The 17545-nt window shown below is 44.3% G+C and overlaps 1 protein-coding gene across 1 annotated transcript; it reads left to right on the top strand.

Annotated features, from left to right (window-relative positions):
• The first annotated feature begins 867 nt into the window (after positions 1 to 867).
• DACT2 (dishevelled binding antagonist of beta catenin 2) lies at positions 868 to 15599 on the top strand. The gene is given in 7 exon segments (XM_030944742.1): positions 868 to 888; positions 1074 to 1156; positions 2248 to 3040; positions 8829 to 8961; positions 10373 to 10660; positions 13032 to 13583; positions 13586 to 15599. Coding segments are annotated over 7 exon segments (3114 nt in total). The 3' UTR covers positions 14830 to 15599.
• The last annotated feature ends 1946 nt before the right edge of the window (positions 15600 to 17545 follow it).

Raw genomic sequence — 17545 nt, 5'->3', positions numbered from 1 at the left:
AGCATTTGGATTCAGTGTGCTAAAGTTAGGCAGCAAAACAAGGTGTTACATATAGACTGGTAACTTTTTTCAAGTAATTCTTAAAGTCTAGGGAAACTTTAGAGTATCAATATTGAGCATTCTTCTCTGCAAGTATTTAAGAATAGCAGAAATTTACTAAGTCCCTGCTATGAAACTTTCACTTTTGCCACTACCCTTCCCCCACATAATCACATGGTTTTAAACCTGGGGGCGATTCACACCTTTTATGCTTTCCCCCAGAAATCAGATAACACAAGGTATTTGTTGAGTATTCTGAAAAGATTAAGTGAAATCATAAGGGTTCTGTGGAAGAAAGTAATCAGTATAACAGAGGGAATAATAAGGAAGCTGATTAGAATAAAGATACTGCTGTGATATAGCCCATTTGGGATTTCACGTATGAAAAGATGAAAAGATGAAAGAAGAGGAAGAACAAAGAGCAAGGGATAACAGTTCCTTGGAAGGGAATGAAGAAAAAAAAAGAAAAATGTATGACCTTATGATATCTAATTCTCCTAGCAAGTATATACTAAATGGTAGTTATGTTGGTGACTCGGTTTTGGTCATGTTAGAACATGGTTTGAATAAAATAAGGAACTGCACTGTATGTCTGTTTTAACAAGTGCCAAGCCAAGTGATTTACAAAAATGCTTCACTCCTCATACCTGCAATGGCATTTTGTAAAATTCTTGCCACATGCTGCACAGTGATGGTTGTTTGATTCTTTGCCCCCCTCCATCTGAGATGTGGCAGAATTTGATGCTGTCTTTCATCAGCACCTTCAAGAGCATCTCAGCATTTAACTCAGTTTTTCATTCCACCTTGTAGATGAATAGTTCAGTCATCATGGCACATTGTTCTGCACAGGTGAGCCCTATGAGAAGAATGGGTAAGGAAAAAAAGCAAAAGCATTCATTACAGAGAAAAAAAAACCAAACCAAAACAACAATAACAATAACAAACATTACTAAGATGATGTGATACAAGTCATACCACATACACACTTTAACTAAGCACTGTATAACCACCAATCATTCTTGTTCCATCTGCAGCTGGAGGCATGCGTGAATATTCCTACAGAATTTGTCAGAGTAGGGCCTCTTGGGACCCCTTCTGACAAGTTCAACTTTGCAAGGTAAACACTCTTCTCAAATCTTCAAGTTTCAGGAAAACTTAAAAGTGACACAATGAAAGCAAGGCTTGGGTCTTACTGAGACTATCAAACGAGTTGCACAAGACTGTGAACAAGCACATGAATAATTTGCCGCTCTGCTCCCAGCAGGAGGTGGATTTGACATTGCTCTAGTACTTCTAACACTCCTAAAGCTGTAGACTGGTACAGGAAAAGATAAACTGGCTGCAGTCTCAGTGGTGGACACAGCCACCCACACACGGTGTTGAGAAGAGACTACATGATGAACAGATGACAGAGCGACTGGTTCCCGCTCACCCAACTCCTATCCCAGCACAAAGACAAGCAGTATTCAAACTAGAGGCGCTAGCTTTTAAAGATATGCCACAGATTGAAAGGAAAATAACCATGGACAGATGGGCTTTGCATGTGATCTCTGCTTCGTGGAGAATAATACACCTTCCCTGACATTACATCAATCAAGAGTGTGGCACACAGTGATCTTGGGATTTGTAGATACTTCCCATTTCTGTGTAGGCAGCAGAAAAATTATGTCTCCTGTAGCATAGTCTCTACTGTGTTCATCAGACTCTTGCTATCAAGGCTTCTTGTCCGCTACTGCATTACTACAGATTATGCATTCTGTCTTTGCTGCTTGCTAAGCAGCTACCTCTGAAGAAGCTGCAGCTGTCTGTCTTGGGAGCTTTAAATGCTGGCATTTCTTAGTATTTCTTGGTAGCAACATCACTACATTCTTGAATTTCCATGGCCAACTCTGTTTTCATGTCTAATTCAAACCACGTCCTGAGCCCTTCAAATGACTTTAGAGGGGAATGAACTACATCTTAACCTCACAAGACAGAACTCTGCCCTGCTTCCTAAGTGAGAATCAGCAATTCAGTACAAGACAGCGAACTTGCGCAGTGAGATCCCAGTTGGGTCGGTTTCTGGAGAGCAAGATGAGTGCCAGTGCTGTGCCTGTGCTTGGCAGGAGGCACCACCAGACAGGAGGAGAAGAGAGAGAGTCACAAGCGCCACGCTCTTGCGAGGGAACTCTTTTTATACCCGCGAACTCTCTTCGCACCATATCCTAGCATCACTTTAATTTACACGCGGCAGCATTGGGACGACCGGCTCGGCTCCGGTCTCCGCAGCATCTCCGGAGACCGCTCCCGGCCGAACGGGCGCTCTCACCCCGGCGCTTCGTGCCGGTTCGCCGGTCCCTGTCTCTGCCGGGAGAGGGCGGGCACCCCATCCCTTTTCGCTGCTGGGGCGGAGGACGAGGCGAGGGCAGCCCCCCGGGCAGAGGCAGGGACAGGGATGGGGCAGGCAGGAGCCGCCCCCGCGCGGGGCGGAGGGAGCGCTGGGTACTGGCTCCTCGCCCCGCGTATCCACCCGGGAGGTGGCCCCGGCGCTGCCTGGAGCCGCAGCCGCTTTCCTTCGCTCCCGCCCTCCCTCTCTCCCTCCCCCGTCCCCACCTCTCCTCCAAAACCGCAGGAGTCGCTACGGCTCCGCTTCACTCTCTCCGGTGCCAGCGGCGGAGGGGGGCGAGGGGCCCTCAGCGCAGGCACGGCCCGGGGCGGGAGCAGCCCCGCATCGTCCCCGCCGTCTCCCTGCCATGGCCGGTGTCGCGGCCCAGCGCTGACGATGCTGCTGGGCGCCCCGCGGCCGGGCGGCTGGGATCGCGGCCGGGTGGGCGAGAGGCTGCAGGCGGCCCTCGCCGGCCTCCAGGAGCTCCAGGTGCTTCGGGAGAAGCAGCGGGAGCTGGTGCGGGCCGCCCTGGCCATGCCGCAGCGGCCGGCGGCGGGCGGAGAACAGCAGCCCCTGTCCGCCCACAGCACGGAGCACCGTCTGGAGGTCACCCTCTCCGCCCTGAAGGAGCAGCTGGTAAGGGACCGCAGTGCACGGGACGCCCCGCTGCCCGGCTCCGTGAGCCCAGCCGCGGTGCCGAGCGCGGCGGACGGAAGCGCCCCTGGGCTGTCAGACACCCGGCTCCCCTTCGGGAGCCGCCGCCGCCGTGCCGGCACCGAGGACGGGCGGGGCGCTGCAGCCGCGGCCCCTGTGCTGCTCCCTCCCCGCCGGCCGCGGGTCCTCCGCGGGCAGGGGCGAGCGGCCGGGCCGGGGCGGTCGGGGCGAGCCCCCGCCACAGCCGCTGTAGCGGGCGGGCGCTGCCGCGGCTCAGGCGGGGCTCGCCCGGGCGGCCCGGAGCGGGCAGTGCCGGCGGCGGGCGCCGTGCCAGCGGGAGCGCTGGGGAGAAGTTGTTAACCCGGCACCGCTCATTCATCGGAGCCGAGGAGTAGGCGATGATTAACTTCAGTAATACAGCGCTCAGCTCTCAGTGGCAGCAGCCGTTTGCATAGGTGATCAGAGACACGCGGGCTGGGATACACCTGCATAAGCGCTCGGGGGTTTGGGTGGGTGTGTGCGCGCCCAGCTCTGCGCCTCCACCTGGGAGCGCGCACCGCTGTGTGCCCGCGCGGCTGTGCGCCAGTGGGAGCCCATCTGCCAGGAAACGCTTCGTGGGACGGGAGTACTTTGTTCTTTCCACGGATTGCGTGATCAAAAGGAAAGAATAACTGAACGCCAGACCTTGTATTTGAAGTGCTGCGCCGGCCACTTGCACAGGGGTTTTTTTGAAACTAAAAAACAGTTCTGATAAGTGGCTGAACCGAGTTTCATAGCTGAGACAATAATCAAAGGGTAAAGGGCTTTAATCTCTAGTATAGGCAATTACACACTTCAGTAAACTCAGACTTAATTCAGAATCCTTTCCCTCGCTGTACTGGTGCAAGTCTTGGCCATCAGTTATCCATCAGGTGTGAAAACAGAAGGGTTATTCACTCCCCGTAGGCAGCTTTCTCAGGCAGCATCTCAGGATAAAATGGGCTTTAACCTTCAGGGAAACCTAACCACCACTGTGTGAAAACACAGCGACAGACATATCTTGATTAATTTAAGAAAATACAAGACAAGTGGACAGCCAGCCGCTTGATTACCCATCATTGATAGTCTTAAGTAATGGTTCTACTTTTTTTTTTTAATTGAGCAAAAGAATTTAAGGCATTTATTGCCTGTTTGAGGCCAGTGGGGTAACAGAATCACACAATGAGCTCTGATCATAGGGACTGTACTTCTTTTCGTGTCAGGTGTCGTGCTGTAATTACTCATTTGTCGTAATATTTTTCAAATAAAATATTAAAATAGAAGATGAATTTGTCAGGATTTTACTTTCACCTTACAAGGTTTTCCAAGAACGTGGGAGAAACTAGCTATTAAAATGGAAGGAAAAAGAGGCTGCCCTTTAATTGCTGCCCTTTAGAAGTGTGGTTGAGTGGACTCAAGAATAACTCTGCACACCTCCAGAGAGGGACGGATTTCACCAGTAGGTGCCAGTGCAATTATAGGAAACGTGTCTCTTGGGATGCCTGGGAGGGAGGTGTTCCTAAAGATTCAGAATGACTCAGAGGTACATAAATCCAGGTACAGGTTCTTCAGCACAAATACAATTGTGCTTGAAGTAGTAATACAGAGCTCTTCTGATTGACCCATGGCTGCTGGAGGCTTTTCAAACTGTGCTGTTCAGGCCTCCTGGTAGCTTTATTGGTTTTTTCCCCTTGCAAATTGCAGATATGTATCTGAGTAGAGGTACATACCTCAAATTTCCTTAATAGCAAAGTAAATCCAGTTGAAAACAAGCTTTTCACAGTCATTTTAGAAGTAGTTTACAGATCTAGGATCTCAGTGATCACAGGCTAAAAACTTTCCCAGTGACTCATGAGCAGTGTATTGCACTTAAAACCCATGGAAGTTCTGTTCATGATTGCAGGAAATGAAGTTAAAACTGAAAACAACAGAAAATGCAAAGCACAGCATTACTCAAGGAGTGATACATCTTCAGCAGCAGCAACAACTGTTGTTGTTGGCCCATGGAGAGTACAGTACGTGATTGCTGCTCTATAAGCTTTCAGACTGAGAAACTCATTACCAGTGTAAATGTAACTTTTCCTTGCAGTGCACCTTGCTCCAGATTTCAAGGAGGACTGTAGCCCTGAGCTTTAGCGTGGTCACAGTTTAATTCGTAAAAAGTTTGGTCCTCACAACATAGAATGAGAAAGCTGTGTCAGCTGAATGTGGCTCAAGGCGTCTTAGCAATGGAAACAAGGCAGATAAAAAGTCAAGCCAGGCTTCTTCTATAATGGTAGGGTGAGAAACAGGAGAGCAGAGGCAGAAACCTTAAGGACTTGAGTCTGACTACTGGGAATAATAGAGCAGTGCCATCAAATGCCATAGACACCACACGTGGATGCCATTCCAGAATCTCAGTCTCTTCCCCAACAACATTTATCTCTTCCCCAACAACATTTACCAGAGACATTGATCATCTGGCCTTCTAGGACTCTGCTCTAGGCAGCCTGCTACCCCTAACAGTCATGCCCTTTTTTGCCCTAACCAGTGGCTCTTTTTGGTGGCCAAGGTCTTTTCTGGCAATTGCAAATTACTACAGCACAGGCAGGGTCAATTCTGTAGCAGAAGAGGAGCTAAGTTAAGTGATGCCACCCACTATCAGAGATCCTGAAGGTGCTAAACTTCTCGTAGCCAAACATCATGGTGACAAAGAGGAAAGAGATGCAAATTCAGGCTAATGTAAAGAAAGAAATCTATGGTTGCTGTCAGTGTAGGTGGATATCGAAGGCTGCAACATCCAGTATGTTCTCGGCTCTTTCCTCAGAGGACATATTTATAAACCTTATTTTATTTTATTTGAATCTGATTATATTGTTTTGCAAGCTTTCAGGTGGTTTATGATGTTATAAAAATGTGAGAAGGGACACATTATACTGAATAGATAAAAGCAAACAGTTGGTACCCTGCATTTCACACAGATTTTTTTCCCCTTTAGGTAATTGTAAATAGAAGAAAACATCTTTTAAACCAGGGACTTTTGTTATTAAAAAAAATTAAAATAAATTTGACAGCTGAGTGAAAAAAAGTCCTTCTGGAAGGAATTTACCTTGCTCTATCACAAGTGTCTGGGACAGATGATAGTAATTTCCCTCTGAAACTGGCTGCTTTGCACCATCAGTTACAAAAAGACCCACGTGTGGGCAAAACTAGAAAAGAATGCTATGTTTTGTCCATTCCAGAATAAAGTCAGATTAATAGAATTATAGGGTGCTAATCTATAACCAAGAAGTGTCAACAGCTCCCCTTTGACCAAAGAGATTAGTAGTTGAGAAGAACAGTCAAGTATGGCCAGTGGGTTTTGGTGCCTCGATTTGTGGTGCCTGCTTGTGCTGGTGTAAAGGAACTTGCTTTTCAGAGAGTGTTCTTCCTTCTGAAAAATGGGTGGTATGATGATACTCCAGATTTGCCTCCCCAAAACTGTAGTCCATTGATAGTACATGTTAATTGGGAAAGTTTGGTCCCACACTGTGCAGTGCCCAGAAGTCTTCACAGCTGCATTGCCCAAAGCAAACAGACGGTTTTACCTGCAGGGCTTTGTCACATGTAAAATCCATCTTGTGAATGGTGGGAGAGTGTATTTAGGGATTTCTGTTTTGAGTGCTGCCCAGTGTGGGTATTGGAGCAATAACAGCTTGAAACAAACACACCGGAAAAGTCATTCTTACCCAAACGGTTTGAGGAATGCCTCTCCTCTTAGAGGGCAGAAGTAGTTAACTGAAAGATCAAAGCTGGGTCAGTGGCTGGAAACATGAAAACCCAATGGTGTGAGGCACCATAAAAGGGTTAAAAACGATGATGTAAATCATGTGTGTTGGTTAAAATGCTGTGAAAGCGCAGACAGAACCTGGAGGTATAATAAATAATGTTTGAATACCTGAGAGCCTTGTGGCCTCTCTGTCATTAATCAGAAACCACAGACTGAGGGATTGGCTGGCAAAACATTAATCATTAAGCAATTAATTCCAGTCATGGAAACAAAACTTTGTGATTTCCTGAGTAGGTGGGATTGAAGAAGGCATGGCATGGTTTTGCTTTTTTACCACAAAATAAAGAAGTACTGAGGAGGTCATACATCCATCATTCAGATGGAATAGAAAATCTCCTTTTTTATCCATTTCTTCCCTTCTTTTTTGTTTATAGGAAACAGGAAGAGGGAAATCAGGGAAAATCACTGTGGATTTCCTTAAGAAGCAGTAATGAGCCTCTTGAGTTTAAACCTTTCTAGATGTGTGACTCTAACAAAAAGGGGCTTTATTTCTTGTGTCTTATATGTTCCTCCGGTCCTCTTTAAAAGCGTGCTAAAAATAGATATTTTTTTTCTTCTCAACAGCTTCACCAGCCTCAAGAATTCTCTTGTGAAACTCAGGGCATCTATATTTTTTTTCTTACAAGTTCTAATAATTTACTGATTACCTTAGGATCTTAGCTTTTTTTTTCTTTTAGTATTTATAGCTATGGAGAAACCTATGCAAATGTTAAAAGCTGAATAATTCATACAAAAGGAAGGGGGTAAAAACATGTGCATACCAATCTTGATTTTCTGCATGTCATTTAATTTTAAGATACTTTAATTTGTTCAAGGGACCTAGATTTTTTTATTTGTATATATTTGAGGTTGGAAATGCTGCTAGAACTTCCACTTGTGTTTTTAAATATTAAATGTACACATAAAGAAGAATCTTAATAATGTTTTTCTTACCATTTCTGAGTTGAAACCCATCCCCTTGAGAGCTTTGAGCACAACTTTACAACCAACTTCAAGAGACCATCTTTCTATAAAGTACTGTAGGTGTGATATAGTTAGAAGCTGCCTAAGTAGTGACAAGGCTTTAGATAATTTGCCAGGTGCCACGTGAGAAGTTTGTGACAGAAACCAGCTGTGGTTCTTTGGCTGGTACCTCACGCCTGGCCATCTGCCTTGCCAAGCTGACGGCATAAACACTGGGGGAGCAGCTGCAGGAGCTGTTACCTCAGATCAGCCTGGTCACTGATTGCAGTAGGCAACACATCTAGTTACTGGCTTCTGAAGGATTATTCATCATTTATTTTAAATACAGTAATTTCCCCACCATGTTCAAATGCCACCTTCTCCTTCCAGGAAATGGGTGGAGATATGTGGCCACAAGACAAGCAAGGAAAACCTGCAGTAAAATAGATGTCACAATTCTTGCATTGTATCCTTTCAACTATAAAGATGTGTCATCAAAGCCAAGGGTTTTACTGGGGTGGGCATGCTGCCTTTACTTGGTAGGGCAATAAGATGCCTCAGCCACAGTGGTTTCCTTTCATCTGGCAGATCTTAAGAGTTTATGCAGACAATCCATAACATTTACATCCTCTTCTGCTCAGAGGCAGCGTATGGCAACATGCAATGCAGTAAGGATATGTTAAAAGACTTCTGTCGTATTTAGAGGTACAGTTCCTGCCATGGGTATAACAAAAAAGCCAAAAGTTAAAATAAGTACCTTCAGAGTGAGTTTTAAGAACATGTTTGGCTGGGCAGAAGACAATATATACTAAGAAACAAAATATTTTGTCCTTGTCCATTATGTCAGTCTCATTACAGAGAGCCAACTGCAACAGTCCCTAGCTAAGAAAAACACTTTCATGAGAGTAGAATCTTGATGGCACAGATGGCCTGAATTCATGCATTGCTGCTGAGATTTTAAATGTGATTATTCTTCATTTCCTCCTTCTTGCCTTGATTTAGTCTCGTTTGAGGAGACAGGATGTCGGCTTGAAAAACCACCTGCATCAGCTAGACCAGCGAATAAGTGAGCTGAAATTGGACGTCAGTAAGACCTCCAGTGAATACTTGGATAGTGACAGCCGGCCCAGCTCAGGTAATGTGCACTTGGCTGTTTATTCCCAGGAGTATGGTGCTAGGAGAATTGAACAGTGTCAACTGCTAAGCAAAACTCTCTGTGTTATTTGGTCAGAAATGGTGCCCCGTAGCTGAGGTGAATAATAGTCACCTGACAGAGTGGGCTCACAGAGCTGCTAGGAATTTCCCTGCAAAATTGATCTAGTTAGAAAGGGCTCACTCACTCAAGCAGTGTTCTTTCTGGATTATTTAATTTTTTTTAATGAACCTTGTAGCCACACATGGAAGGAGAAGGAGACAGATTTACTTATTAATTACCTTGTGCAGTGTAGAATGACCATTGGTAAAATGGCTAGACTACTTAAAAGAAGTGGAGACCAATATCAACACTCTGCTTGTATCCAGGGAGGATTCTGAACCTCACTAGGGCTTTGAAAATCACTATTGCAGTGCTCCTGTCAAACAAATTTATGTAGAAGCAAAACAGCACTATTAAAAGACACTGAGAAAAACTGCCCCTACAGAGTAAAGCTCTCATACACAGAAAGATACTGGGTATCAAGTTTCTGGTCTGATTCACAGAGAGAGCTGTACTTCAGACTTTTATAGCTAGGATGTCTGTCAAAACCGGTTTCTGTTATCTAGTCAGACACAATGAAAGTACTTCTTTTAAACAGAATTTTTGCAAAGCCTCAAATCTTCAGTGAGACAAGGAGATTTTTTTTTTTTAATACAACATACAGATTTGTAGCCTGTTACTTAAAAGGCATGTAAAAAGTGCAAGTTTCTGTTGCGTGTTTAAGTTCAGGAGTTGTTCACTTAGGCACACTTCAAAAGAAAATATTCCTTCTCTGTTATAGAGAGGAATAATAAAATTTCATACCTTGAATTTATACAAAGCCTTTTTTAATGCTTCCACAATTACTGGAAATTATCTCAATAGCTGGAGAGAGAAGGTAGTCTCCATTCTCTGCCCTTAGACATTCCAGCTATCTTAGACTTGGCAGCTCTGATTACAGGCTAGTTTTGCTCTGTCCAATCCACTCTCCTAATCCATGCTTGTGTGCACCTAGTACAAGTTACAACAGTGTCAGAGGTCCCTGTCTTACACCAGTTGCATCATAATCCCCAAAGAGATTCCCCAGTGAAGAACTGGGCATGATGGTGCAGCACTTCATCCCATCCCACCCTCAGAACTAAGCAGGCATGTGTGTGCCAAGCTGGCTCAGGGCCTAAGTAAATAGGCAGAAGCCCAGTAAAGGTTAGTTGAATTAGAGTATACCTCTGCTGATGCTACCTTAATAAATGATAATAAATTTGGGCTTGTGGCACATAGCAAATGAAGGTTTATTTTATTTCTGCACTTTTTTTCTACAGAGCATGTTTAGTTGCTGTAAATATGAAATATCCTATTTATTTTTACTCTGCAGGATTCTATGACCTGAGTGATGGTGGTTCTTGCTCACTCTCCAATTCTTGCACCTCTGTATACAGTGAGTCTATCTCCTCCTCCCACACCAGTCTCTTACCCAGCTCTCAACACCCTAAAGCAAGGCTCAGTGTGTTTGATTACCGACCCAAGTCTGCAGATGAAACTACTGTGCACACCACCAGCTTCCAGCAGCAGGGAGCCTATGGCAGCAATGGATGTCGGATTGCAGCCAGCAGAGATGTTTCTGGGACTCCTGCCAGGTCCAGACCAAGGCCAGTTTCCACAGGTAATTGATAGCAGAACTGGGTACTTCATTCAAGAGAAGGGCAGATTCCTGGTTATTGCTCTTAGGACCTTGTTTAGCCACGTGTAATCAATATATAGTTCTCATTTTCAATACACAAAGTGAGAGTGGATCAAAATCACAGAGACAAACCATTTACTGTCCCACTTCCCCATGTCTCCATACTCCAGATACTTTTAAACAGTAACAAATAATAGAATTAATCAATAAAAAATATGTGGATGAGACAGTAACAAGTACAAGGACCTATGCATTTAGAAATGGAAAAATACTCTACTCTCTGAGATAAACTTGTAAAGACTATTAAGATATTTTTTTAAAGTTTCAGTATTTGAAATACCTTGTGTGAAAGTGCAGGGATGTGTAAAAGATTTCAGGTAAACTCTAAATTCCCTATTTACACAAATTAATGTTGAGTCACACAATGACTCTTTTTCATAATTTATGATGTACAGTTAGGGACAAAAAATGCCAAAAGTTAATTGACTATCTAGGGAGCAGTCATGAACCTAAAAATTGATCAGCCATGAATTTGCATCATACCTTCAACAAAATGGACAAGTCTGTTAATATTCTAGATCTCTTGTTTACCTTCTGTAAAGTGACCTGGTATCACTTCTTATCACAGCTTCTTCCATAGCCTCAAAGCAACGTGGTGTTACAGTGATCCAGCAAGATGTGTAGCAGTTCCATTATACAAACAGGGAAGCTATGGGGAGCATCATTTAAAGTTCTGTGCCACTCTGGAATCATTCCCACAGCTGCTTGACCTGAGCTTAACTCATCTCTGGCTTGGAACAGAAACAAAGACCACCTATTCTATACTTAGGTGTGTAGGCACACCTGAAGGGATGACAATAATTACAGCATAAAAGCAGTCTCCTCAAGGCTTGTCAAAGGCTGGGGATGAAGCTGAGCTTAATGACCCATGGCTTCCATGTTCAGATTGCAGACATTTTGCTCTCTCAGAAGCTTTCCTGCCTTGAAACATGTTGCTGAGACTCCAGGAGCTTTATGTTTGCTTTTTTTTTATATAGACTAGCACAAAAAGGTATAGCAAGGGTGTGGGAGAGAGACTGCAGACCTTCAGCTGTTCTTCATGGCTAAAGCCTCTTACTTCCTTCACAGTGAAAAACAAAAGTAATGGGGTAGTAGTGGGTATAGCTTTGAAGAAAGAATTCTTATAAAGTTAACCACATTGCAGGAAGCGAAGCAAGATTTTATTTCAGAAAATTATCATTTGGAGAGGGGAAGAAATTTCTCTTCTCCTCTCCTTGGAAGAAATGGCAAGTACAGACCAATTGCCTTTTCTTTCATTGGCAAGCAGAAAGCTTGCTGGGACATTGCAAGCACAAGGTGCTTTTGACTCCTTCCTGGTTTGTTTGCAAAAGAGCGCAGCATTACACACTGCCAACAATTTCCTAAAGAATTTTCATTATGAAATTAGGTTGTTAGGTTGTCATCCTAACCTTTGTTATGGCAGGTCTGTGCATGGGTAGGACACTGCAGACCACCCCAGAATTTTGCGGTCTTAAAAGCTTGCTGTGACAGGACATAGATGGTCATCATGTGACTGTTCACATAGTTTGTGAATGATGTGATTAAATGGGATGGTTGAGTTTCGTGATAGCATGAAGCACCCATGACATTGGTTAGCTGAGGATTTGTTGGCACTAAAGTCTGCATTGTAGCACAGAAAAATCCAAGCTAACTGGTTCCAGAATTCTTGATCTCAGAGGTAACGCAGCACCACAGTGCTCTGTTGAATGGCATGTCTGGATGGAACAACCTTTCTTCACACAAGAACACAGCCGCTCCTCTCTGTGCACAGGAGATGCTGCTGGGAGGAGGGTGCTGCAGTCAAGAAGAGTAAATTACAGCACCCTTGACAACACTCCAAAATAGAAGAGATCGGAGTTGGTGTCTATAAATGTCATCTTCAGGGACTGCACTTCCCACGATTCTTCAGTTCATTCTTCTATTACTTCTCTGATAAGAACTAAAAATAATCCCTTGGTTTTGTCTAGTTGGGTTCCTGCTGGTCTATGACAATTTAGGACTTTTTTGTATATGCACAGATTTACTTTCATCCAAGTAGCACAGTTTAAATTTCCTGCAAAGGTAAGAGTTTTATTATTGGCATCAAAAGGCATTTTAAATTCTGTTGTGCTTAGGTGATAAAAGCTTTAAAGTAATTCATTGGCCTTGGAAGACTGAAATTACTTTCTTTATCCATGCTACTGATTTTAGTAAAAGCTACCACATCTCTCTGATATAACACTTCTGGCATGAACTGGGTTGAATGTAATTGTCTGTGATTTAATTAGGTTGTTTATTTTCATCCACCATATAGGTGACTTGGAAAGACTCATTCCAGCGGACATGAGATATCAGAAAGAAATGGATCCCAAATCCGTGTTGCCTCTGTGCCATGATGGAGACATGCACTTGTTCAGTATGGACCCCAAATTCCAGAATGACTTGGTCTCCAAGAATGGCATTGATGTGTATCCTTACCCAAGCCCCCTCCATGCAGTGGCTTTACAAAGTCCCCTTTTCTCCCTGGTGGGAACATCCCCAAAATCAGACTTTCAAGCTCCTCCCAGCAAACCTATGCCTAGTACAACAAGTCCCAGCTTGATTAAGACTAGGCCAACCACTGAGGTCAAGCCGGGGGGTTACATCAATAAATTACTGCAGCTGACGAGATGCAAAGGGAGCAGTCGGGCTGAGACCAGTGAGTGGGTTTCACCAAAGAGCCAGCCAGCTGCAGTGCACCAGAGACTCATTATAACCGCCAGCACCGGTGGAGTGAAAATTAACAGCAGCAGTAGCCAGCTGGAAAAACAGACGAGTTCTCTGGAGAGTAACAAAGCTGAAGGGAAGCTGTCAAGAGAGGTGCCAGAGAGGAATGTGCCAAGCAGCAGGAGACCATGAGCTGTATGAATGAAGAGCAGTCATCCACTCAGCCTGACATAGAGCCATCAGCTGTGAATAGTTGTTATCCTGCCAAGTCAGCAGCAAGGGGCTCTCCACTGGCAGAAGAAACAGAGAGCAGCATGGAGCGCAGTTTGTCCTACTCACAGCTGTGTGAAGAGGACTCTAGCCCAGACACCTGGAATGCTAAAGCTGTCCCACCCAAAAAACTGCCCGTCAAAAGGTGTGGCAATGCCAAATTGGCTTACACTGGGGGTCACGAACGAGTGGCACGAGCTGAGTTTGTCCACGCTCAGTTTGTCCCTGCAGAATCCCATCAAGTTCGGGTAAAGTTTGCCAACTCCAAAACAAAGGCAGTGAAGATAAAGAGGAGGAACAGTGAAAAGGTCATTCGGCCTGGGAAGCAAGCCTTCTGCATGGAGAAGGTGAGAGGGTCTCATGGGGCCGCCAAGCTGCCTGTTGAGTGGAATCAGCTCCAAAGACCACAAGGAATGAAGAGCCTGATGCGGAGACCTTCGTATTCTGGTGACATGGCTGGCAGATCGTGCTCAGAGTCCAGTCTGTTTCCAGTGCAGGTCAGGCTCCCCACTGTGCCGTCCAGGCCAGAGCTCTACAGAGCCTCTGCCAATGCACTGTATTCCCTGGACGCAGCTTGTGCAGACACAGCCAGCAGGAAGAAGCAGCGCAAGTGGCAGTCCACAGTGGAGATCTCTGCCAAGGCCCAGCCAGCCGGCCTGTCTCACAGCTTTGGCCTGGGAGCGCCAAGGCAGCCAGTGAGGAGAGCCAGTGTCCTGCACAACGTCAGCACGAGGGCTCGCTCCAAGGGGCAGCAGCACGGAGATTGTGCCAAGAGCGAGTCAGACCACTCCGAGTACTCTGCAGAGTGCGCCTCCCTCTTTCACTCCACCATCGCAGAGACCAGCGAAGGGGAGGTCAGCGATTTCACAGCCAACCGGTTCGGGGACAGCGAGTCCAGTGAAGGCGACTGGGATGGCAGCAGTAACAGTAGCAGCCTTGCTCTTGACTATGATGAGGGGGATGAAAGTGAGCTGATTTGGCCTGAAGGTTCAGTCAGACAATCCGTGACTGTCCAGACCTCTTCCAAGCCTCTTCCTCCAGTGCCCAAAATCTGTCGTATCAAAGCTTCAAAGGCACTAAAGAAGAAGATAAGGAGGTTCCAACCTGCCTCTCTGAAGGTCATGACCATGGTGTAAGGGAGAGCAAGCACCTATTTCTTACAGTGAGACATCCTGCTGTATGTCTATTTGCATTTGCAAAATAAAAGGACTTTCTTAAAGGAGCTGTGAATAATCCCTGAGTCTACACAAGGGATCTCATTTGTTAATGCCTGGGCATAAATGTCACTGTATGTAATTCCCTCTTTTGCCATTTATTCTGTAAATATGAAGCTCTGTGTACATTATGTGATGACTTTTTTAATTATCCAAAAGGGTCACATGGTGAAAATGAAAACAACCCCCCCTGTAAGATTTTACAGGCAGGCCCTTGGTGGTTTTTTAACCATATGCCCCCACAGAATCAGTCCAGACATAAAGACTTGCTAAGAAGAAAGTGTACTTCCCTCTTGCAGTCTGACATCTGTATTAACCATCTAGCTGTAACTGTGGTCATATGGAAAAGCTCTGTTTCCTACAGTTTTATTTTATTTCAGATCAGCCATCCCATACCTTCTCCCAAACATTGGGAGGATGAATCTGTTCTTCCATAAAAACATAGTATGCTTAATCAAGAAGGCAAGTGTATTTGTGAATGAGAACAAGACTTCAGTTCACTTCCTTTTTTTTTTCAAAATAGCATAGGGTTGTTTTTTCACCCCCCCTCTTTACGATGTTCCATGTTATTGTTCATTTGTTGAATGGATGAAAGAACATGGGGGCCACATGCCACAGTGTGTGATTAGCTGGGACTGAGATAATCGCTGTGCCCCTGAAGTTGCAAACTCAATAAATACTATTTAATGTACTGAAAATTATGCTTGTCTGACTTTTTGATGTCTAAAGAAAATTATTCTGGTGTCTGATATGAAATAGTTCTGTGTTTTTATGATCACTGTGCAGAGGGGTTCTTTTCTATTTTCAGAGGATCACTGTAGCTTAGTCAGAACCAGGGTCCGCTCACCCTCTACCTCAGGAAAGCTTTTTCAGCACCTGATTCTAAATGAAAGAATTTGAAAATGGTTTTTTTTATTGAGGACAGGGTAGTGTTTAACTGACTCACCTAAAGTGATGCAATTTTTTCAGAAGAAACTTAATTTAAAACATATATTTATATATATGTAATGTGTTTTGAATGCATTTAAGGGCACTGATGTGAAGCTTTGTATCAGTGTCTAAATTGAAGAAGTAATTTTGTGACTTCTTCACAAAATGAATTTTTTCTGTTCAGACAAGCAGTCGTAATTCTTTGCCCTGAGCACAGCAATCTGGAAGCTGAGCTGAAGTTCACCCTGAATTTACAAAAGAGCAGGTATTATCCTCCTGCCCTATTTCAGTGCTCAGTCTGAGTACATTCCCAGCCTAGGAGATGTAGGCATTACCTCATTCAGCTGCTTGAACTGGATCTGAAACAAAAGGTAAGTGCTTTGCAGAAACTGGGTAAAAAAATGATTGTTTACTCCAAGGATTCATTAGCCAACAGAAATATTGAAAGACAACTTTCACCCAATGCCTTCTATTTGGAAGCTATTTTATATTTTAAAACCACTCAATTTTCAAATAATTTGTGGAAAATTAATAAAGTAAAAGGTATGTAAAGTCATTTAATTCAAATATTCTAACTAGCACATAACATCATCTTTACTGTAACAAGGAAAACATTCCATTTTAGTCAGTGGAATATGTTTGAACATCTTTTCATTGTTCCAAGAGTATTGGACATAGTCACTCTGGTAGGATTAATTGGAGAAATTCACAGGTCTGGCAGTGGTTTCTTGTTCAGCATGTCTAGCAACAGAACAAACAAAATAGTGATTTATGCTTTGTTGACTTTCTACACCATGAAAGGATTCTTTTTTCCATTTACACAAAAGGTTTCATTTGGGGGAGTGTGTCAAAAGTTACATATGATCTTTTAATCCAGGGATTTTCTGTGTTGGGGTGGGGTTTATTGGTTAGATAGGAATTTTGAGGGTGTTTTTTCATGAAGGAGGAAATTGTTCTTAAGTAGAAAAGTGCTCTGGGTAGGAGTGTTCTGCAACCTGGTAAAATGTGCCACCTAGTAGCTCCCTGCCTTTTTATCAGAGCAAGTTCAAACTATAAGTTTGTAGTCCCACAACTCAGTAAATCCTGCTTTAGGGCCGTTAATACTGCGTCAGAAATGTTGCCAGACACATGATGAAAGTGCTGATACAGAATGAACTCAGGCTGCCAATTCAAATAAAGAAAAATGATGACTTAATTTTGTGCTGACAGGTTTTATGCCAGATGAGGTATCATTGCCTCTACGACTCACACTTTCTGCCAGGTCAGATAACTTCTCTCCTCCCAGAGCCAGCAAAACCCAACATAAAAGCACAAAGCTGGCCCAAACATCATCTTATGCTTTGGCTAGTTTGACAGAAATACAATTATGTGCCCACACTTGATCCAGGGGAAACCTGTGGTGCTGGAGAACCCCAGCGATGTAGAGAACCTGCTGTAAGGTGTTGAGGCATTGCTATGTGCAGTGATGCTACTGAGCTGTGACTTTTTGGCAAGGGCAGAACAGGTGGTGCTTCCCCTGTGTACTGCAGGACATTGGATGTTCTCCCTAGCACTGCCCTTTGGAAACACTGCTTTCATCTGCTGGATCAGAAACTGCTTTGGGACCAGAACTCTGGAGGGAAGAAATAGGACAGTGCAAAACAGGGCAGGAGACTTGGGTGGCCAATGGTTCACGTGTACTGACACAAAAACATGATAGTTCAGTGTA

The sequence above is a fragment of the Camarhynchus parvulus genome, chromosome 3 (genome assembly GCF_901933205.1).
Source record: "Camarhynchus parvulus chromosome 3, STF_HiC, whole genome shotgun sequence".
Lineage (NCBI taxonomy): Eukaryota > Metazoa > Chordata > Aves > Passeriformes > Thraupidae > Camarhynchus > Camarhynchus parvulus.
Note: the sequence above shows the minus strand (reverse complement) of the source record. Positions and strands in the feature narration are given on the sequence as shown.